Genomic DNA, 23,868 nt, shown 5'->3' on the forward strand with positions numbered 1-23,868 from the left:
TAACAATAACAACTTACCAAGGAAACTGCAGTAACAGCAACTAGAAATTCATACCAGGGTGAAATAAAGGTTTAATTTTAGAGAAAGTTTAATATTTGTTTATATTACAAAAATGAGTTACAACTTGCTGCATCAAAACAACTCGGTACTGCACAATCAACTGACCCATTGGCTAATAACTTAAGACTTTCTCAGGTGTGGAAAAGGCCACTAGGTTGTGCATAAATAATGGATGCGCTAGCCAGTAGCGATAATGGCACAGCTTAGAACTATCATAAAAAACAAAAAAATAATCAAATGTGCTGTAAGGAAGAAAACTATCTGTGATCACTGACAAGCACAAATGATTACCTCTGATAAAAAAAAAAACAAAGACTGGGGTTTTATGTCCATTTTCCCTAAGCTCGGCTAACCGATTGTAAGAGGATTTGATGGGGTGTTGTAATTGTACCCAGCTTGGGTCTGCCCGCAAGCAGCTGTGACAACTTGACTGACTGTTATCTGACTAGCATTATCGACAGTTTGGGTCACATATTGTGGTACATTGTTAGTAACGACAACAACCTCCTCTCTGACATCAACAGCTCCAGTAACCGTCTGGTAATCAACAACTTGAGTGTAAGCTGTGCTGGTAACAATACGCTGGTCGACATCGTCGACAACTTGCGTAGAGACGACAACTTCCTCAACATAAGAGGTCTCATATGCTACACTGTCAACCACCAGGGTAGATGTCTGAGTTACGACTTCCTCTTTCAAAACAGTGGATGTTACGTAGTCGATACGGTTGTCTGTAACCTGCACCACTTCGGTACGTGTATTTTCCTGTGTGACGACAACCTGCTTGGTTTCCACAACGGGCTGAATCTGAGTATCTACTTGCGTCTCAGTGATAACCTGAGTGTTGAATACTGGAGCAGGAGTAATGTAACTGACAGAATCTTCAGTCTGAACCACGACGCTTTCTACTACAGATGTGACAGCAGGAAGTTGAACCACTTCAGTACTGACGTCCTGACGTGTTTCAACGACATTGCTGACAACGGGCTCAGGCGTAAAAGCTCTAGTTGAAACAACAACTTCTTGTTGGGTTTCAGTAGCAATGGCAGTTGAAATTGCAGTCTCTACGAGCGTGCTGGTCACTTCAACTGGCTGCACCACTTCTGTGTAGCTGGTTTCTACGTTTTCATTGACCTGAGTGGAGGCAATCACTTTCGTTTCCGTGACTTCCTCCTCTACTGGTGGAGGCTGGTATGGGACCTCGGCAATTCTTGTCTGGACAGCTTGTGCAACTTGTTCGTAAGTTCTAGTCACAGGAACCTGCACTTGCCGGGTCTCTGTCTGTACCATTGTTGTCGTAACAGCCTGCACTTCAGTCACAACAGCCTCAGCGATGGCAGTCTGTGTACGGTCGACAGTAATCGGCTGAACGACCTGTGAAGTTCGGTAATCGATAACGGTGGTCGTCTGGATGGCATTTTCGCACTGAACGTCAGGGGCGGGTTCATTGTCGGGTGGCAGGTAACTGCCAGAGAACCAGTTGCTCAGTAGCTGCGCTTTCGCAGGCGCCAGTTCGGTGGCGGCCAGCGCCAACAGCACAGCAAACACAGCCCGCATCCTGCAACGAGAGAGCAACACATGAGTGGTTGGACTCCACAGCAACCAGCAGGGGCAAGTGCGCGCGACTAGGCCGGTAAAGTCCAACCACGTGACCTGTGTTGTTGCTCTCGCTGCCGGAGTGAGCTCTGCACCTGCGGATGTGACGTCACACACGGTCACGTCATGCGGACTTTACCAACCCAGGCCTACGCGCCTCCGCCCCAGTGTTTACAAACTGTGTTTGAAAATGACTTTGAGGTTAACTAATGATAATGTACCAGGTAAACACTTGAAATTTAGATATGTCGAATGGCAGTCAGGGAAGGCAAAGGGTTAAGATTAAGTTAATGACTAATATCATAAGACATAAACTACTGCAAACTATTTAGTAAGAAGAGGAGGAGTTACTGACTTACCTCACACAAAATAAACAATAGATAATAAACAGGGAATGTTCTTTGTTCTACAAAACAAAACAATGGAAAAATAATAAAAACTTAACTGAAAGAGAATAAAAAAAGACGAAAACAATGCAAAAGAAACCAGAAAAGTACTAACGGATGAAAAAACGAGGAAAAACCTAAAATAACTTTTAAACAGAATGAAAAATTAGGAAAAAAGGGAAAATGGAAATAGAAAAGAGACGTGAATAAAATGCAAAAAGCTGGGTAGAATAAAACTGAAGATAAACACAGAAGCATAAAGATAAATGGAATAATACTACATTAAACTGGAAGACCAAGGCACTATAGTGTGTGACAGAGAGAGAGAGAGAGAGAGAGAGAGAGAGAGAGAGAGAGAGAGAGAGAGAGAGAGAGAGAAATGACACAAAAGTGAGAAGGATATTTAGAATAACGATAAAAACACCCAAAAGGACAAGTTTGAAATTGAATGGATGTGTTACCAGAAGGGCAAGGAAGCCGTTCCCAACACACCCCTTCTCCCAAACACCCCCGCCCCAAAAAAAATCATGAACGAATCAAACAGAAGCAGAACGTGAATCATTATGTAAATTTGTTGTCTCCTGCCTGTGTCCATCTAACTTGGCTTGGATTTGAACAAATGCTTTGTTTTAGTACCAACGAAGAATGATAACGGAACAGAGAGATTAAAATTGAAGAATACATACAATGACCTAAAACAGGTAATGACGATAACGATGATAAATTTATATGTAAATATGAGAGAGGTGCGAATTATTTTCCGTGCCGAGTTGTGTCATTTCTTTTCTGATGTTTACAGTCTTGTGTTTGATTTTCTTTCTCCGTTTGGGGATGCAGTTTGACCAAGAAGAAGAAGAAGAAGAACATAAAAAGGAAGAAGAAAAGGAGAAGAAGAAGAAGTAGAGAAAATAGAAGAAGAAGAAAAGAAGGAGAAGAAGAAGAATTAGAGAAAAAAGAAGAAGAAGCAGAGAAAAAAGAAGAAGCAGCAGCACAGAAAAAAGAAGAAGAAGAAGAAGAAGAAGAAGAAAAAGAAGAGAGGAAAAAAAGAAGGAGAAGAAGTAGAGAAAAAAGAAGAAGAAGAAGAAGAAGAAGAAGAAGAAGAAGAAGAAGAGAATAAAAGCGAGAGTAGTAAACTGAAAGTGATAGCGGTGAGGTTACTACCAAGAGACGGATGGTGCAACATCTCTCCCCCCGCCCCCACCTCCAGTTTAGGAAACCCAGGGGAACCCTTACCCTCCCACCCCTCTCCCCAAAAACCGACCATAGGACCCCTTCAATGCCACAGTTCCCACAGGGGAGTGAGTTATCATCTCTGATTCTGACCATCTTTTAATTTTTTCCCTCTCTCAGTATGGCCACTGTGGTGTGGTCAGGTAATTTTGATCAAATGCGAAGAAAGTTGTTTGTGAGAGTTATGAATTTTCTAATGTTTGTGAGGCAAGTTGAATATCATTATTATTATTATTATTATTATTATTATTCAAATGAACTCTATTCATAAGGAACAAGCCCAACAGAGGGTCAGTTGACTTGAAATTCAAGCTTCCAAAGAATATGGTGTTATTATTATTATTATTATTATTATTATTATTATTATTATTATTATTCAGAAGATGAACCCTATTCACATGGATCAAGCCCACCAAAGGGGCATTGACTTGAAATTCAAACTTCCAAAGAACATGGTGTTCATTATTGTTATGATTATTGTTATTCAGAAATTCTTGAGCTCCCAAAGAATATTAAGGCGTTCAATAGGAAGGAATAAGAGTAGGTAAAGGGAAATACAACGTATATCTCCTTTCAGCCACTCTGCACAACGCGTAAGAGTCGACTGCTCCTAATCAAGAATAAAAATAGTGTTTACATCTACACATTAGCAACGAAATTACCGCCGCGCATGCGCTGTGAAAAACCGTGAGACGGGGAGGCTACAGAGCGTAATTCTCGGTAATTTCAAATCCCTCTCATTGTGGAAAGGCAATTACGCAATGCCATTACGGTGCAGCCTTTTGTCTGTAACGTTACAGGATTACAGTACACGGAGATTTAAAACACTTGTTGCTGTTAAGCTGCCTTGCAATTGAACAGAGACGCGTCTTGCAACTTTTTTCTTTTTGAGAGATGCTCATTTGGTCTCTTGATTTTTCTTGAGTTCGTTTTCACTGCAAGTGACTCGGCCTTGCCCCGATTTAGCTGATGTGTGTGTGTGTGTGTGTGTGTGTGAGAGAGAGAGAGAGAGAGAGAGAGAGAGAGAGAGAGAGAGAGAGAGAGAGAGAGAGAGAGAGAGATTTTGACCAGTTTTACATAGAACAGAAATTTACAAACACATATATATGTATATAATATAATGTATGTATATATATATATATATATATATATATATATATATATATATATATATATATATATATATATATATATATATATATATATATATATATATATATATATATATATATATAACTGAATCACGAAAATGTGGACTGTGGTGAATATATAAATAAAGACATTGCCTTTATATATATATATATATATATATATATATATATATATATATATATATATATATATATATATATATATATATATATATATAAATATAATATAAACATGCATACAGAAAAACCACATATGATCAACATCATTCAGAAAATGACAGTTATCGCCTCTTTCCTCCAAACGCATGAAAGAAATCAAAACAATGTATTAAAGGGAGAATTAAGTAAAAGAATCTGCAAGGGGGAGAAGTGAAAATCCTGCGAAAATATTTGGCTAAAAACCTCTGCTTTTCTCTTGTAATGATTATCACTGCTACCCTAATACTGTTCTTCTTGCATTTCAATACATTTTTATGTATTTGTTAATTTATTGAGTTATTTTTTTTAATAAGTGAGTGGGATTTCTCCTTTCTGTAATTCCCTTTACTTCCTGTTACTTCTTCCTGATGAACACCTTAATATTCTTTGGAAGCTTCTGGGATTTCATATGAATAGGTTTCTTCCTCTTAATAATAATAATAATAATAATAATAATAATAATAATAATAATAATAATAATAATAATAATAATAATAATAATAATATCCTGGTTTTAAAACAGTCTTAATATTGGCACCTTGGTGACAGCATATATTATAAGGAACTCACTTCCTTGGACTAATAATAATAATAATAGTAATAATAATAATATTAATTATCGTACTGTTCTCTATGTGGGTATTTACTTATAATCTTCCTCTTTCAAGTGGGCGACTGGGTTTAATGACAATGACATGATATTCAAGTAAAGACACTAAAAAGTTAAAAAAAAAGTTTTAAAGCATTTAATGAGATACATTAATATATATATTGATATATGTATATATATATATATATATATATATATATATATATATATATATATATATATATATATATATATATATATATAAACATATAAACGCACTTTCGAGAATATTAGTTCAACAATTACAGAGCAGTAAAATTACCCTTTAAATTACTTGGAGCAAAATAGTTTTTATCGTAAGATTTTTAATATCTTTTTAGATTTTGAAAGCACGTTTTGTATATCCTTTATAAAAATAAAATCAAAATATAAAAGCACTTAGATCCACTATCACGAAAAAAAACATGTAAAACATCACATAATACAACTGAATCCAGTCAGACTCACTTCTACGTCTTAGCCAATAAAAAAAAAAAAATCAATCACTTTCTCAAGCAAACTTTCCTTTTTTTGAAAACACACACAACCTACCTGAAAGTCTTATCAATAAAGGACAAGAAGAGGTGTGTACAGAGATCGCACAGGTCTAGCAATGCCTGTCAGTCGACCGGGAACGCGAGGTTTTATACCTGCAACGGGGGTGGGGCTTGGAGCATCTCTCCCTGCCTTCCCGCCCTACGGTTGGGCGGAAGAAGAAGAAGATGTGGGCAATATGGACGCGGTTGCCAACTACCGTCGTGTTGCAGAGATAAATGTCGGTTAGAATCGCTTAAATTTTTCAAAATTCTCTTCTTTCTTGCATGAAATAAATACATTCAGCTTTCATTGTTATCACTGCATACTTCTGGGTTATGTAAATGATTAAATCGCACCAAATTCGCTGGAAAATAAATGAAAGAAATGGCGTAGGTTGCAACGGAGGCGATTCAAGATGACACTAAGGCTACGAGTACGTCAGTTCGTCCGTTACCTTAACCGGGACATTGCTGATAGCAGACGGTTAAGAAAAAGGGTAAAAAAAAACTAGGTGAAATGAAGCATCTCACTAACTTTGAGGTGAAATGATTGCCTGCGTAAAATTCACCTGAATTGAAACACTAAGTTACGAACATCTCGGCGTTGTCCTGGGATTCGAAATCTCTCTAAAAAGAAGAAGAACGCCTCCACCTGTTGACTTCCGAGAAGCTATAGGAAACTGCCAAGTCTCTTTCAATAAGTAAAAGTATCTGTCCTTCCTTTTACTTGAGAGTCAGCCTTCTGAGGTCATAGAAGTAATATATATATATATATATATATATATATATATATATATATATATATATATATATATACATATATATATATATATATATATATATATATATATATATATATATATATATATATATATATATATATATATATATATATATATATATATATTTACGATTGGCTGCGTGTTAGGTTTGAATCTCCCTAAAATGGTAAAGAATTTGAATCCCTGAGACATAAAAAGTTTAATCTGTATTTCGTGAACGATAGTAGATACGCTTAAGAGAGAGAGAGAGAGAGAGAGAGAGAGAGAGAGAGAGAGAGAGAGAGAGAGAGAGAGAGAGAGAGAGAGAGAGAGAGAGAGTTACAAGGATTAGGATGTCTCAAAGACTTAGTCCATCGGAGGAGACATCATGTGCTCACTTATCTCCAGGGGCAGGTTTTACTATTTATTCAAAGTACTCTAATGATTTTGTCTAGCTTTCTTTTAAAACACTGTTGCGAGTTTAAGAGAGAGAGAGAAAAAAGAGAGAGAGAATATGTAATTATTGATTAAAATACCCTGAATTTTGAGCGCAATGGCTAAAAACACGATTAATAATGAGAAAAAATAGGTGATTCCTGTAATATGATATATACTGTACATATATATATATATATATATATATATATATATATATATATATATATATATATATATATATATATATAATATAATTTTCCATGCCAATACCACTTACATGCTAACATAAAAACGTACACTGATCTTGTCCTATCAAAAATATTATTGAAGGCATATTGTTTCACCTTGTGGACGGTTAATTTAAGAAAAAAAATACATACTACATTATCCTTAATTTAAAAAAATCTCCATCACTTGAGAACGGTTCCCCATATACTAAAAAATATTAATTTTCATATCCTAAGAAATCTTCAAATTCGCGGAACCTTCACTTATAAATGCCTCAAATAAAAACACGTGCTAAATGTAAAGGTCTTGTAATTATGGAGAGGGGCGGGGAGAAGGGAAGGGATTACAAATAATCGTCCCCATTAAGTCGTAATATTTCCATAAATCTCGGTAACTGCTAATTTCCGACGACAACCGAGACAAGCAAAGGACAACCGCACCTCAGGTCATCTTCGGCCTGAGTGAGTCCGCCCTCAGATCTTAAAAACCACTGAGGCTAGAGGGCTGCAAATTGGGATGTTGATCATCCACCCTCCAGGCATCAAACATACCAAATTGCAGCCCTCTAGCCCCATCAGTTTTTATTTTATTCCATGGTTAAAGTTAGCCATAATCGTGCGCCTGGCAACGATATAAGCCAGGCTACCGCCGGGCCGGGGTTGAATTTTCATATGCCGCGGCTCATACAGCATTATACCGAGACCACGGAAAGATACATCTATTTTCGGTGGTCTTGATTATACGCTGTACAGAAAACTCGATTGCGCCGAAGAGAAAATTAAGATAATATTCAAACTTTCTCAAAGACGTTTTGATACAAAATGCACAAAGAGTGCAATATCCTAAGTACAACACAAGAGTACAACACAAGAGAATAGAGAGAGAGAGAGAGAGAGAGAGAGAGAGAGAGAGAGAGAGAGAGAGAGATGAAAATGACAAATCTTTTCTCGTCATTTCTGTTGAACACCTCAAATCCCCATTGCCGGAACAAAATATTGAGTCAAAACTCTCTCTCTCTCTCTCTCTCTCTCTTTCAAAGTCACCATCGACTTCAGTAATAATACAAAAATTTTCCCTTAATGTTGGTCTTTCCTATAAAAATCAGCCTCTCTTTGCACAAGTCTCTCTCTCTCTCTCTCTCTCTCTCTCTCTCTCTCTCTCTCTCTCTCTCTCTCTCTCTCTCTCTCAAGGAAGCAGTCTGTACAGAGGTGCCATTACAGTCCCCTCCTCTCTCTCTCTCTCTCTCTCTCTCTCTCTCACATCCTGGAGAAGAGCCGCATCAAAGTCCCTCAGGTGAAAACCCACTCATAACCGCAGGTGAGTGATGTACAGGTAGGTAGGTAGGTCCTAGGTATTCCCAGGTAACACCGAGGATGACCAAAGGTGTGTCTGAATTAGGCAGCAGTTTCTGTAGTTCTGTACGACTAGTTTTTCCCCTTTTTTTTGGGGGCCGGAAAAAAGGGGGTGAGGGGGATTGTGTGGGTCTTTGAACTCGAGGTTATTTGTAAGTGTGTGTGTGTGTGTGTGTGCGTGTGTTTTGGCTTCATGACAGCCTGTGTGGGAGGGAGGAACACTTTATCAAATTTTTTTTTGGTATTTGTGGTCCCGTTACGTCGAACGCAGGAATTAAATTCAAAATTCGCAGTGCCTTTGATGTTGCAAGCGCTGGCTATATCGTAATAGGATCGACGGCTTATGAGATGTTACCAGAAAAAAGATAATAGTTTCTATATGAATCTCCATTTACAAATTTATACTCTGCTACCTGATTCAAAACTTGTTTATATTTTCATTTATCCATTTCCAAATTTTATTTTTAAGTTTCATATCTACTGTTTATATTTTCATTTATTCGTTTCCAAATTTTATTTTCAAATGCTTAAAAACTGCCCTTTATCTTTCTACTGACTCATTTCCAAATTTTATTTTTAAGTGCTTAAAATTTACTGATTATATTTTCATTTATCCATTTCCAAATTTTATTTTTAAATGCATAAAATCTAATTTTTTTCCCATTTACAGATCTCCAAATTTTATTTTTAAATGCTTAATACCTACTGTTTATTTTTTCATTTATCCATTCCCGGATTTTATTTTTAAGTGCTTAAAATCTAATTTTTTTTCATTTACCCATTTCTAAATTTTATTTTTAAGAGCTGAAAATCTCTCTCATTTTTTTTATTTACCCGTTTCCAAATTTTATTTTCAAGTGCTGAAAATCTATTTTTTTTATTTACCTATTTCCAAATTTTATTTTTAACTGCTCAATATCTAACGTTCATATTTTCATTTCCCCTCTTCCAAATTTTATTTTTAACTGCTTAAAATCTCATTTTTTTAATTTACCCATTTCCAAATTTTATCTTTAACGGCCTACAAATTACTGTTTATATTTTCATTTATCCAAATCCAAATGTTATTTTTAATTAGACACGGCTATCTCAGTATACTGCAGGAAATAGTGATTATCTACCAAGTAGTGGGGTAACTTTCATGCGCTACATCAAAGGAATAACAGACAAATGCTTTGTATTCCCAAAGAGGTGACAAACGGTACGTCCTGATCTGAATACTGTGACCATAAGCCACAATACTAAAGCATTCGACCCTTAAGCCAAAAACCAAATACGTCTGTATGTGTGCATTTGCGAATGTACATCTACATGAATTTATGAGGTTCCGGACTTAATATATTTACAGCTACTTGTCATTTATACTACAGCTTAATTTTGTCTTGACGTTTCATCCATATTTATTCCTCCTTGCTTTCCTCTTTCTATTTCTCTGTTTTTTTATCTTTCGTTCCTTCTGTCTCTCTTCCTTTAAATCTCGGTAACTGGACAACCGCACCTCAGGTCATCTTCGTCCTGAGTGAGTCCGTCCGCACTTTTTTCTGTCCGCCCTCAGATCTTAAAAACTACTGAGGCTAGAGAGCTGCAAATTGGTATGTTGATCATCCACCCTCCAATCATCAAGTATACCAAATTGCAGCCCTCTAGCCTCAGTAGTTTTGATTTAATTTAAGGTTAAAGTTAGCCATAATCGTGCCTCTGGCAACGATATAGGACAGGCTGCCACCAACGGGTCGTGGTTAAAGTTTCACGGGCCGCGGCTCATACAGCATTATACCGAGGCCACCGAAAGATAGATCTGTTTTCGGTGGCCTTGATTATACGCTGTAGCGGCTGTACAGAAAACTCGATTGTGCCGAAGAAACTTAGGCGCATTTGTTACTTGTTAATTCTTACCCCAGGTCACATTCGACAAGCGAGAGCCATTGTATTTATGCTACGTACAATATAGCCACTAGTAGTCTAAAAGGGACAGGAATTTAAGGGCGGTGATGCTGCATCTTCGACATTAAACATAGAGAGAGAGAGAGAGAGAGAGAGAGAGAGAGAGAGAGAGAGAGAGAGAGAGAGAGAGAGAGGTTTTACTTTCTACCCGACAGAGAAGGGATTGACACTAGGAATTCTCAGCTACTATGCTAAGCAAGTATGCTTTGCGATAGGAAATATAAAATAAATAATTATTCAGTGATCAGTGCGGTTGTAGGTTAATGGGAATAAATAATGACTGAAAATTTCTAAATGAGAAATGTTGGATATATATAAGTATATATGTGTATGTATATGTGTGTATATAAATATATGTAAATATGTATTTATATATATTCATATATATAAATATGTATTTATATATATATATATATATATATATATATATATATATATATATATATATATATATATATATATATATATATATATATATATATATAGATATCTCCCAACATTCAACTTACTCCAAGTACAAAGCTCTCTTGCTAAAATGACAAAGCCTTGATATAAGGGAATAAAAAAAACACACACACGAAGACAGGAAGATCTTGCGAACACAATCACACAGTCCTGAGCAACAATAATTAGCATTGCTATACCTAATCCTGTGTTTCGCATTTAAAAGAAGAATGGTATCCTGTACTAAGTCAGGGGATCTTGTTGGTAATGCAGTCATGCGCAGTAGTCATAAATATCTTGTGACCAGTTGGTTGTGATTCTCTCTCTCTCTCTCTGTCAGTCTTGCTATTTGTCCATATCTGTAGGAAATAGTTTGTCTGTCATTTAGAGTCTCTCTCTCTCTCTCCCCCTCTCTCTCTCTCTCTCCCTGTCAGTCTTGGTATCTGTCCATCAATCTTGGCCACCCCTTTGTCTAGCATTTACAATCTCTCTCTCTCTCTCTCTGTCAGTCTTGCTATTTGTCCATTTATTTTGGGCACCCTGTGTCTAGCATATACAAGCTCTCTCTCTCATTCTCTCTATCTCTCTCTCTCTCTCTCTCAATCCTTTCACTCGAATATCATTATCCTGAAAAAATCTATTTACACAGTGAATAAATATCACCTATCTGCTAATTACTGGTCGCTAAAGAACTCTCTCTCTCTCTCTCCAATTTAATCAGCCTTTCCAAATGTCTTATGACGTCAAGTTTTAATTTATATTTTTCATGGGGAGGCCGACGGCACGGGGAGATTGAAAGCCCTCTTTCGAAAGATGGAAACAGTCAGCAGTTTGCTGGGCTCGAGTTTGATAATTGAATGGGTTTTATTTGTGCAGAATTGAATTCTTTAAAAATGTCCTTCTTTGCAAGTTTTTAAAAGGAAAGTATATCTATCTAATATATGTATATGTGTATATAAATATATACATATATGTATTATATAAATTGTATTGACTGTATAATATATATATATATATATATATATATATATATATATATATATATATATATATATATATATATATATATATATCATACATACAGAGAGAGAGAGAGAGAGAGAGAGAGAGAGAGAGAGAGAGAGAGAGAGAGAGAGAGAGAGAGAGAGAGAGAGAATAACACAGCTAAGTACAACAGTCCATTAAATTTCAAAACAAAAAATTTCAAACGCAAAAAGAGGGACAATTAATTAGAATACAATTACGTTCAGGATTTTCTTCAACTACCAAAGGTGGTAGTATTCCCTGCGCATGAATTCGTTACCGTGACCTCAGGTTACATTTACTACGACTATCGATGAAGCCTAATTGCACCAAAGGAACGATGCTATTCTCGACGTTTTCTGAGGTACGAGTAAGCTAAGGTCATTTCAGGGTTAGGAATGAAAGTGTTTTTTAGCTACGTGTAGCGAATTGTGCTGTTAATTCGCTTTATAAATTCAGGTTGCGATCTGTGACGTGTTCTAACCGGTATTTGGGATCAATTGCTTGCCTCAATCATATTTAATGACAGTTTTTTTTTTTTGGGGGGCGACCTTGGAGACTTAATGAAAGCGTAAATTTGTTCTTTGGGGGCTTGGAGACTTAATGAAAACGTAAACTGACTTGATTAGGAATTTCAAAACTGATTCTGGTCAAGTTCAGGCATGAAGACGAAAGGTTTTCAAGTTAAGACTAAAATGAAAATAATAAAGAAAAATAGACAAGATACGGAGTCAGATATACGCGAACAGGGAACTGAGTTCCCTATTCAGAAAGGAACAGAATGTCAAACTGATACATCTCTACCAAATTTATGATTTTCACGGTTTGACAAATACTTTCAAACGTGAAATGGCTAAATGATCAAATGATATTAACAGGGCAACAGGCAGAGTTTTAAGATATATGATTATTAGAAGAAAACTTTGGCACTTTTTAATTTTTTTATCACGTTTGATGACAAGAGACTGATAATATGGCATTTTAGATCAGTTAGAAACTATTTAAAAAATGGTGCACGAAGCGAAAAATCAGGAACGCTATTAATGGACTGCTTACATATATATATATATATATATATATATATATATATATATATATATATATATATATATATATATATATATATATATATATATATATATGCATTAAGCTACAAACTTGTTGGCCGTGTGGGTAAAGGCGTCACTGTAGTCCTGAGTTCTTGTCTTTCGTTGGTTCGAGCCCACGGGACGACGAACTTATTATCAACTAAAAAATTCCCCTTCGGTAACATATATGAAAATATATTATTTCCGAGGTAGAGCGAATTGGATATTAAAGGACGTTTGCAGCTTAATGCTTGTATGATGAATCATATACATGATGTGATATAAAAGTCATATATATACATATATATAAATAAATATATATATATATATATACAGACGCAATAAAAACTTTTATACTTGCCAAACTAACAACCAAAGCCTAGCCAAATCATCCCCATCCATAGGAGAATGACTTCCCAATCTTCATTCAGATTATCCAGGGGAGTTTAAATGTCACCAGAATAATGATCAAGTCCCGGGGAAGTATCGCTCTACCCCGTGGAGCGGTAGAAAGGAAGATGAACAACCGCTCAAGGTTGATCAAGCAACTGCAGCTCACCTAGAGAGAGAGAGAGAGAGAGAGAGAGAGAGAGAGATTAGACCTGTATATGGGAAACAAATAAAGAGAGAGAGAGAGAGAGAGAACTAATCCTCACGAGAGTACCTTTCCACAATAACCTACCTGCATTTGAGAAACATAAAGAGAGAGAGAGAGAGAGAGAGAGAGAGAGAGAGAAAATAAACAACAGGTAGAGAGACATGAGAGATTAATGGCCTCCGAATCCCAGACATGAATCCCTTCTCTCTCTCTCTCTCTCTCTTCTCTCTTACGCAGTTAGAAGATTATCTTGACCGCAAATTCTTTAAACGACGCAATTGTACAAGCTTAACCTTCTCACGAGTAACTGAACCAACGTAGAATTTTTAGGATAACTAAACCAACGTAGCCGATAGTGAGAGTTAATCTTATCGTGGCGTAATTACGCACTAAAACTCAAGCACAAAAAAAATACTAAGAGAATGCGCAAGAAAAATAAACAAAATGCTTAGAGAATGCGCAAGAAAAATAAACAAAACACCAAGAGAATGCGTATAAAAATATCAGTGATAAAAAATTTGAGTCATGAAATTTTTTCCAGAATCCGAGAGATTTCAACGCTGATGTAAGTAGCAATCTTCATGAGAGAGAGAGAGAGAGAGAGAGAGAGAGAGAGAGAGAACGCCGTTGCGAATCCATGAAAATCTGTGAGAGAGAGAGAGAGAGAGAGAGAGAGAGAGAGAGAGAGAGAGAGAGGCTAAAACGACCTTGAGGATATATATCCGAAAGGAAAAGTTGAGAATTAAAACAACCAGTCACGTGCGTAGTCTAAAAAAACACTTGGGCCTCTTACTTCTTTTAATGTGACAATCGCCTGCACTGCCAAAAAGCCTAAGGACCAGTGAAAGCACAATGTCTTCAGGTCAGGCTGGACGGGTGATGAAAGCACCAAATGCAAGACGAAGGCAGTTAGCATGCAAGGCGACTGCTGAGTTCTAGATAGCCTTTGAAACGCATAAAGGGGAGAGATACAGTTTTATATTGGTATGAATTGTCTGGTATGGAAAACCATTTGAAAACTATCTTAATAAGTAACTTATTTTTTGGGGAAAGTAAGTTACCATTAACTTTGCCAAACGTAAAAATAATGTAAGTTAAATCTATAATTATGAAGCTATCTTGTAAATAAGCCAAGCATTTTTTGATGAATAATTTTATCGATGAGAATCGAAAAAATGAGATGAAATAATACAATGATCTCATATACGACATTCACCTTTACATAATATTGATAAATAAAATATAAAATGTATCTGACGTTTCAGAAAAATAACAATTTTTGTTGTAAAATTAAAAATGTGACATTTGTACTCAGTCCATAATCATTATCGAAAATTACATATCATAAATTGTATTGTAATTGGTAGTGGTGAGGAAAAATCTATCTAGGAAAAAAAAAAAATTTGTAAGATAGTACTTTTTTGCGCAAGGTCTCATTCTCTACTTCAGATCTTAAAAACTACTGAGGTTACAGGGCTGCAAATTGGCATGTTGATCATCCACCTTCCAATCATCAAACATACCAAATTGCAGCCCTCTAGCCTCAGTAGTTTTTATGTTTTTCAAGGTTAAAGTTAGCCATAATCGTGCGTCTGGCAACGACAGAGGCCAGGCCACCACCGGGCCATGATTAAAATTTCATGGGCCTCGGCTCATATAGCATTATACCGAGACAACCGAAAGACTGATCTATTTTCGGTGGCCTTGATTATAGGATGTACAGAAAACTAGATTTTTTGCTTGTTTTCTCTCGAGCCAAACTTTAGCAGGGAATGTATTAATAAATCATCATAAATACAAACAAGAGTAGTAATCGACGTCAGCAAAAAATTAATGAATGGACGGGAAAATGAATGAGTGAGTAAACAAATACTATATGATAACGTCAGCAAAATCACTTACGTCATCATCATCATCTTCACCTCCATTAGGCAATTACAAAGGAAGAACAAAAGACGCAGAAATGACCTTCCCTTCCCTTTTAAGTTTTTGCAATTCTGTCCCTCAGGGACAATGTCTAACCACCTGAGGATTTTTTCTAGCTGTCAAAAATAGCCTCCTTGATGAGCAGGAACTATTAGAATTTGGTTTTTCTGATCTCACAGCAGAGGCACTTAGACGCTAATATTCCTTTTATCGCTGCTGCTCGTAAAGTCGTAATTACTCGGCAATTAGGTGGTTAATTGCAGTGGAAGAGGTGATAGTGATGGCTGCAGTACGCAAAAATACGCAAGATGTTTAGCAAAAATACGCCAGAGTCACTACAGGGTCAGTAAGCTAAATGCTGCCAGACATTCTCAGGAAATCTCAGAATCCTTGACATTCTTGAAATGTAATGTGAAATAAACACTCATTTTTAGTTTTCTGTCAAAGAAAACTATTGTGCCGGCTTTGCCTGTCCGTCCGCCCACAGATCTTAAACTACTGGGGGCGTACGGAAAAAGTGAGGCAGAAAAAAGTGCGGACAGAAAAAGTGCGGACGGACAGACAAAGCCGGCACAGTAGTTTTCTTTTACAGAAAACTAAAAAACAAACAGGAACCAAAAATAATGACTATTTTATAAAGTTTTTGACAAATTGTTACTTAATTGAGAGCTGATAAGCAGCTCAGTGGTCTGGTAAAATAATAATAATAATAATAATAATAATAATAATAATAATAATAATAATAATAATAATAATATAAGTGCAGTGTAACACTGTGTGAAGATTTACCTGAGTCTGGTGAAACTATTTTTAATAATAATAATAATAATAATAATAATAATAATAATAATAATAATAATAATAATAATAATAATAAAGTGTAGTGTAACACTCTGTGTGAAGATTTAACTGACTTTCCCCAATGGAAGATCTCCAGAAGACTTATGACTCGTCAAAAAACAGCCCTTGGAAAAAAAAAAATAATAATAATTCATGAACGCAGCTTAAACATCCACTGAACTTGACCGAGACCTAACTTTCCTATGCTTCTTCTTCTTCTTCTTCTTCTTTGCAGGAAAATCTTGACAAAATTATTTGGTTGCAGCGTGACATAACCAAACAGCCATGTAGTTATTACCTTCTAGTCTTTATGATGGCCACAGGATTTTCTTCCTCAAATACACTTTTGCTTATTTTTCTCTAGCGGGCCACTTTCAAAATCAAACGGGCCACTCTCGGCCCGCGGGCATGGGTTGGACGGTCCTGCTAGGCAGACTCAACCGCCTTCGTATAACTTTTTCTCGTACAAGTTTTCCTCCCGAGAAATAAGTCCGGTCTTAGCCAAGTTCAATGTTATCGTCGGCCTGTTCAGAAAACGATTTTTTCCAGAGGCCTGTTCTGTTCTTGACGAGTCATGCGCGGGACTGGTTTTCAGAGAGAGAGAGAGAGAGAGAGAGAGTGGTGCGGTTATATATTACCACTGGAAATATCAGTTGTGCATTTAGGACAGAGAGAGAGAGAGAGAGAGAGAGAGAGAGAGAGAGAGAGAGAGAGTTTGGGGTGTGGTTATATATTACCACTAGTAATACTTTTTAAAAATGTCAGTAGTGTACGTAAGGACAGAGAGAGAGAGAGAGAGAGAGAGAGAGAGAGAGAGAGAGAGAGAGAGAGAGAGAGAGAGAGAGGCCAGATTCCGCTAGGCTGATTCGATTGTCAATCGGTAGCGAAGAACGCCAATCTTCCCAGCCTCTTTTTCATCCAAGATCTTTAAATCATGATTTGAACAGACAAGACCCTCTAAAGATATGCTAATGTGAAGTGCCGGGAATAAGCCCTTTAGCCTATTTATCATTCCGTAGCCGCCCCGCACAGACAGACAGAGAGACGGACTTCTTACAGACAGACAGACAGGCCTCTTACCTGGCGTTAATAAAGACGGCGGCTTCTTAATTAAAGGTAAGAGCAGCTACAGGTGCGGAAAATGGAAGAATGTTTCAAAAAGGGAAAAAGCATCCTGTATAGGCCTAAGGTTTGCGTGACACAGAGGCTAAATAATTGACGTCAATATTTGATAACGGTTTAAAGAACAGAATAAGATAGATTATAACATCATGAACAAACCCAGATTTAGAACGTAAAGCACTGGAGCAGAAACAGAAGAACAAAAGCACCCAGCTCTGTTCTAACAATGTTCTAGACTCATGAGACCGACTGGTGGGAGATAGCCAAGCCCAAAGCGGGCTAACTCATATACCCATCACGCGTCAGAGTCAAGGTTGTTTCTGCACCTTTCTCTCTCTCTCTCTCTCTCTCTCTCTCTGTCCAATTCTTCCTTCCCTTCTGAAGTCTGGAGTCTGCCGGAGTGAAAGTTATTCAACTCTAGTCGTCTTTGTAAAGCCTCTTCACTCTCGATAGTGACTGATTTTTCTTTATCATTCTTTTCGATAAAATGACATATGGGGTGTATTTATACATATAGTACACATGCCAATGTATACATAAACACATGAATGAAAGGTGTAAAAGTACATAAACCAGTGTATGCATAAACACATGAATGAAAGGTGTAAATATACATGTATGCAGATTTTATGCCAAATTTAGGATCACCACAGACCTATCACCACTACACAAAAATGCCAGGGTTCTCTTGCTTTAGTTCCTAACCGCAGGATTTGGTTCCCTCCTACAGGAAGTGGGCCATACCCACCTCAGTTCTGGGTACATACCCCATCCATTCCCCGCCAAAAATTAGGTCCATGACCCCTTGCTAAACGATCATTTGGCACTTTCTAGACCAACGGGGCACAGATGGTCAGTTCTCTATCTGACCTCATACGGCTGTACATAGGAACTTCTAGATTATATCCTATGTCTGTCTGTCTCTCTGGCTATAAAATAAACAAAACGGCGTCAATTAACAGACGGGAAATCAAACAGTGATACATAGAAGTAAGTTAAAACACCAGAGCAATTTTAATTCAACGGAAGTAAACGCATGAACAGTCATGCAAGCCACGAGAGAATGTGGACGTGTGATTCTCTCTCTCTCTCTCTCTCTCTCTCTCTCTCTCTCTCTCTCTCTCTCTCTCTCTCTCAGTCGCATACTGAATATAGACCTTAAATCCATCAGGTTAAACCTTAGAAAAGCATATTACTGTAGGCAACCTCTCTTAAGAAATTTAATCTGCTTTTTGTGGGTACTCACTCTTAAGACATTTCATTTAACCGCAGGATTTGTTTTAAGCTATGGAGGCGCACTGATATCCTATATACTTCTCGGGTGGAAAGGAATCCTTTAGTGGTCAGGCTTCTTTGTGGTCATATACACTTATCCTTCGTCTTAAGGATTCTTAGTTTTCTGTAAAAGAAAACTATTGTGCCGGCTAGGGCTGCAAATTGGTATGTTGATCATCCATCCTCTAATCATCAAACATACCAAATTACAGCCTTCTAGCCTCAATAGTTTTCATTTTATGTAAGGTTAAAGTTAGCCATAATCGTGCTTCTAACAACGACATAGGACAGGCCACCACCCGGCAGTGGTTACAGTTTCACGGGCCGCGGTTCATAGAGCATTATATCGAGACCACCAAAAGATAGATCTATTTTCGGTGGCCTTGATTATACGAATGGAGGTACAGTAAAAGGAATGAAAGGGGTTGCAGCTAGGGGTCTAGGGGACGCTGCAAAGCTTTAGTAATGCCTACAGTGTACCACGTGAGGTGCACTGACGGCACTAACCACCTACAAGGAAGTGAATCTAGCCAAGTTTAGCCTGGTCCATTCAAAGCTACTGCCCAGATTCTCATCAGTAGCACCAAACCGGGTTTAAGTCTAAGAGAGATTTTGTCAATGGGGGCATCGAACTACGCATGAGTGGACAGGACAAAATAAGGGGTGATTTGAAGGTCACTGATTGGACAGGCAGACAGGTACAGGCAAACCAGTAGACAGGTAGAAGAGGGCAGTTTTCTATTGGATTCCAATGGAAGGAGGCCCCTTTTCTGTTGACAGTCATTAAAGAAATAGATAGGTCGATAAGGAACTTAGTCTCAGGAGTGTAGTGAGGGTAGAAGAAGGTGTTTAGCTAATGGGTATTTTATAGCATATTATATTGTGTGTATATTTATATACGTGTGTATAGACAGCATTATCCATAATTGTTATGATAATGCATGTTTGTACGAAATATCTCACAGGAAGAACTATTGAACTTATCGAAATCAAACCTTTTGGAGAAGAAAAATCGAGGAGAAACGGTGGTTAACCAAGAACAGGGATTAACCAAGAACATGGATTAACCAAGAACAGGGATAAATCAAGAGCCGGAATTAACCAAGAATAGGGATTCATCAAGAGCAGGGACTAACCAAGAACAGGGATTAACCAAGAATAGGGATTAACCAAGAACAGAGATTAACCAAGAACATGGATTAACCAAGAACAGAGATTTATCAAGAACATGGATTCACCAAGAACAGGGATTTATCAAGAACAGAGATTAACCAAGAACAGGGATGAACCAAGAGCATGGATTAATCATAAACCAAACTCTTCCCTCGAAGCTTCCAGTCCTATTTTAGCACCAGGGACTTCGAGAAAGGACAGGTCATGTTCCTTCAGTGTCCTTCTGACCCTGTCTAAAAAAAGTAGCCGCGTCTATTGGCCGCAGGAGAAAGGAAAGGAACGCCGTCAGTAGGGAGAAAGGAACATCAGAAGATAAGCTTTTTAGATGATTCTTTTTAGATACTTGTGTCACCAACTGGACGCCACCTTTGTTCTGCCATTGTCCTTTTACTTTCTATAGAGACAACTGCGCATGAGTGGATTTCCGCATATGGACAGGTGTGTGTGTGTGTGTGTGTGTGTGTGTGTGTGTGTGTGAGAGAGAGAGAGAGAGAGAGAGAGAGAGAGAGAGAGAGAGAGAGAGAGAGAGAGAGAGGTCAGTTTCAGTCACAACAGATAACGGAAGGAGAAAAGTCACTGGGTAGAAAGAACTCAGCCTGCTTATACTTCAAGGCGAATCAGAAATGAGAGAGTAACAATCGTGAGAGAGAGAGAGAGAGAGAGAGAGAGAGAGAGAGAGAGAGAGAGAGAGAGAGAGAGACTCAGTTTCACAATCCCAGGCATGAAATCTCCCCATACAAAGGATGGAGATTACGAGACGCAACTGAAAGGAATTGCAGAAGGCAACTTATCTGGCATGTGAAACGCCGCTCACTGCGGAGACTCAGACTTCAAGTCGAGGCGGGAATTGGAATAAGGGAATTGAAGAAGAATTTGGGGAAATTTAGACTCAATACGTTTGAGAGAATCTTACGGTAAATGATGAAAATGAAGGTTTAAGTATCTGAGTCAACACAGGTGAATAATTCTGATTATTTCAGATTGAAATTACTGATTATTCTCTGACGATCTGCAGTGAACGGTACCGATAAACAATAGCCATTTACAAGACAATACGTTTGAATAGCTTTCTTTCAGATCTGCGCGTTTACATGTGAACAATTCTAATGATTTCAGGCTGAAATTATAGATTATTCTCTGACGATCTGCAGTGAACGGTACCCATAAACATTAGCCATTAACAAGACAACACTCTGAACATTTTTCTTTCAGATCCGTTCATAAAATAACCTAACTGAAAACACCCACGGATCTCCGCATAACAGAAAAAAAAAAAAACTAGTCCTCAGCGCCGACCATAACAGCGCAGTGACTCACACAAGCAACTTTAAAATAGGAACCACACATCCTTATCCGAAAACTGCATGCATATTCCGGTAAGGCAGGAAGGGAGGCGTCGCCGGTAAGGTCGATAATTGAGGCCTATATGCCCTGACGATCAACCTTACGACACAAGCGCGCCAGTTCTAATCCGGGAGGCTGACCTCACATGACCTTTGTTTTTACGGCGTTTTTGGGGGGAAGGTCGCCGTCGCGGCGCGAGGAAGTGAGAGAGAGAGAGAGAGAGTGTGAAAAAAAAAAGGTAAATAACGGAGCTCTGCGTGAAGATGAAGATACTTTGCAAGGACGAATTATTTTGAAGAGAGAAGTCAAATGATTCTTTAGAAATGGAGAATAAAAAATCGTAATATAACGAGCAGATGTGATGAAGATGTTTTTAATTTGAAATGAGAAGTCAAATGATTCTCGAGAAATTGACAATAAAAGAATGTAATACAATGAGCAGATGTGGTGAAGATATTTTGAATTTTGAAAGGAAATTCAAAACTTGTAATATAATGGAGCAAATGCGACCAACTTTGAATGCCACGTGAATAATTATGGATAATTCTTATAGGGAGATTAATAGGCAGTAAAATTATTGAAACAAATGAAAATTTATATATATATTATATATTTAAAATGACTGATATTTAAAATATTATCACTTTTATGCATGGAAAAGAGTATATAATTAACTTAGTTTATTTTTTGACGTATTTTAATATGAAATTTAAAACATTATTGAAGGATTATAATAAAGGATTTTAATATCTGATAATATCTTAAAAACAGAGAGAGAGAGAGAGAGAGAGAGAGAGAGAGAGAGAGAGAGAGAGAGAGAGAGAGAGAGAGAGAGAGAGAGAGAGAGAATATTAATCCCCACGTGGGTACCTTTCTACGATATCCTATCTGTGTATGAGAAACATAAAGAGAGAGAGAGAGAGAGAGAGAGAGAATATTAACCGGTTAATTACCAAGTTAATGACAAATACAATACAATGCTATTAACCCTTACGAAACCTTTTTAGTTAACCCGTTAAAGGGATTCGTCACTGCACAGATTTATAGCCCATGGCCCACAGAAATCACGGGTACATTGAACAAATTCACGGTACTTTGCGTCTCCCGGATAAGCTCCTGGTTAGAGACAGAATTAGGCAAGGCATATCTCCTTCATGCACGATGTTCGTGGCGTTGTGGAACGCCGGTAAAATTGACCCTGGCTGGTAGTCCGTGAAGATTCTCTCTCTCTCTCTCTCTCTCTCTCAGTCTTCTCAGTTCCATCTACCTCAGCTTTCATTTAATCTTGCTCTCTGTGTTCCATCTGCCCATCTATCTAAGACATCTCTCTTCTCTCTCTCTTTAATCCATCTACCTCACTTTGACTTTCATTTCTCTCTGTCTCTCTCTGTGTCAGTCTTGCTATCTGCTCATCTAAGAAACATCTATTTAAAATCTTTCTCTCTCTCTCTCTCTCTCTCTCTCTCTCTCTCTCTCTCAGCCTTGCTATTTGTCCATCTACCTATGACATACTTTGACTTTCATTTAGTCTCTCTCTCTCTCTCTCTCTCGTTAATTAGGCACGCGTCCGTTCGTGTTGTTAATCAAATACAAAAAGAAAATGAATGATTAGCCAGGCCAATTAACATACCGCTAATTACCCGATCGTTTGTTCTGTCATCAGCTGATAAGCTTACACGTTTATAAACGGTTCTATGAAATTATTCTGTTGGAATGGATTGGAATGGAATGGAATGGAATGGAAAGGAATGGAATGGAATGGAATGGAATGGAATGGAAAGGAATGGAATGGAATGGAATGGAAAGGAATGGAATGGAATGGAATGGAATGGAATGGAATGCAGAATTCCAATACCTTTTCAAAACATCGAATAAGAAACAAGGAAACAAAAAAAGCCTAAAATCCTTTAAAAAAAAAAAACTAAAATCCTTTAAAAAACAAGGAAACAAAAAAAGACTAAAATCCTTTGAAAAAAAAAACGAAAAAACAATGAATCAAAAAACTAAAATCCTTTGAAAAAAAAGAGACAAAAAAAGCATAAGATCCTTTGAGAAAAAAAAACAATACAAAAAACCCTAAAATCCTCAAAAAAAAAAAAAGGCCCACTTTAGCTACCTCTAACTTCCTACTGAAGATGCTGCTCCTACGGAACCCCAGACAAAAAAAAAAAAAGTAAATAAAGCTAAAAAAAGAGGAAAAGTGAAAGTAGGAGGTTCTGTACAGTTGGGTCCTATGGACATGTTGCATAGTTAAGCATACAAACTCAATCTCGTGCCATGGTTAACCTCAGGTTTGAGCTCCCTGTAATGGCTTCGTAAATTTGGGAGCGTAGCATTTGAGTGCTCTCTAGAGAGAGAGAGAGAGAGAGAGAGAGAGAGAGAGAGAGAGAGAGAGAGAGAGAGAGAGAGAGAGAGTATTTAACTTTGTATTTGCACGTAAGAATTTCCAGCCATAAGTTATTTGTTTATTTTCGAAGTCCTTCTCTCTCACTTTCTCTCTCTCTCTCTCTCTCTGTTTAAGGTTTTT

The 23,868-nt window shown here is 37.4% G+C and overlaps 2 protein-coding genes across 2 annotated transcripts in view; both read right to left on the reverse strand.

Moving 5' to 3' along the window:
• The window catches only part of LOC136826089 (uncharacterized), a 96,949-nt gene that overhangs the window by 1,649 nt on the left and 71,432 nt on the right, over positions 1-23,868 (reverse strand). The window lies entirely within an intron of this gene.
• On the reverse strand, positions 76-5,951 carry LOC136826090 (glutamate--tRNA ligase-like). The gene is made up of 2 exons (XM_067083059.1): positions 5,802-5,951; positions 76-1,618 (listed from the first exon to the last, which is right to left on the reverse strand). The coding sequence occupies exon 2, from the start codon at positions 1,615-1,617 to the stop codon at positions 409-411; it is 1,209 nt and encodes a 402-aa protein (XP_066939160.1). The 5' UTR covers position 1,618; positions 5,802-5,951; the 3' UTR covers positions 76-408.

The sequence above is a fragment of the Macrobrachium rosenbergii genome, chromosome 40, assembly GCF_040412425.1.
Source record: "Macrobrachium rosenbergii isolate ZJJX-2024 chromosome 40, ASM4041242v1, whole genome shotgun sequence".
Taxonomy (NCBI): Eukaryota; Metazoa; Arthropoda; class Malacostraca; order Decapoda; family Palaemonidae; genus Macrobrachium; species Macrobrachium rosenbergii.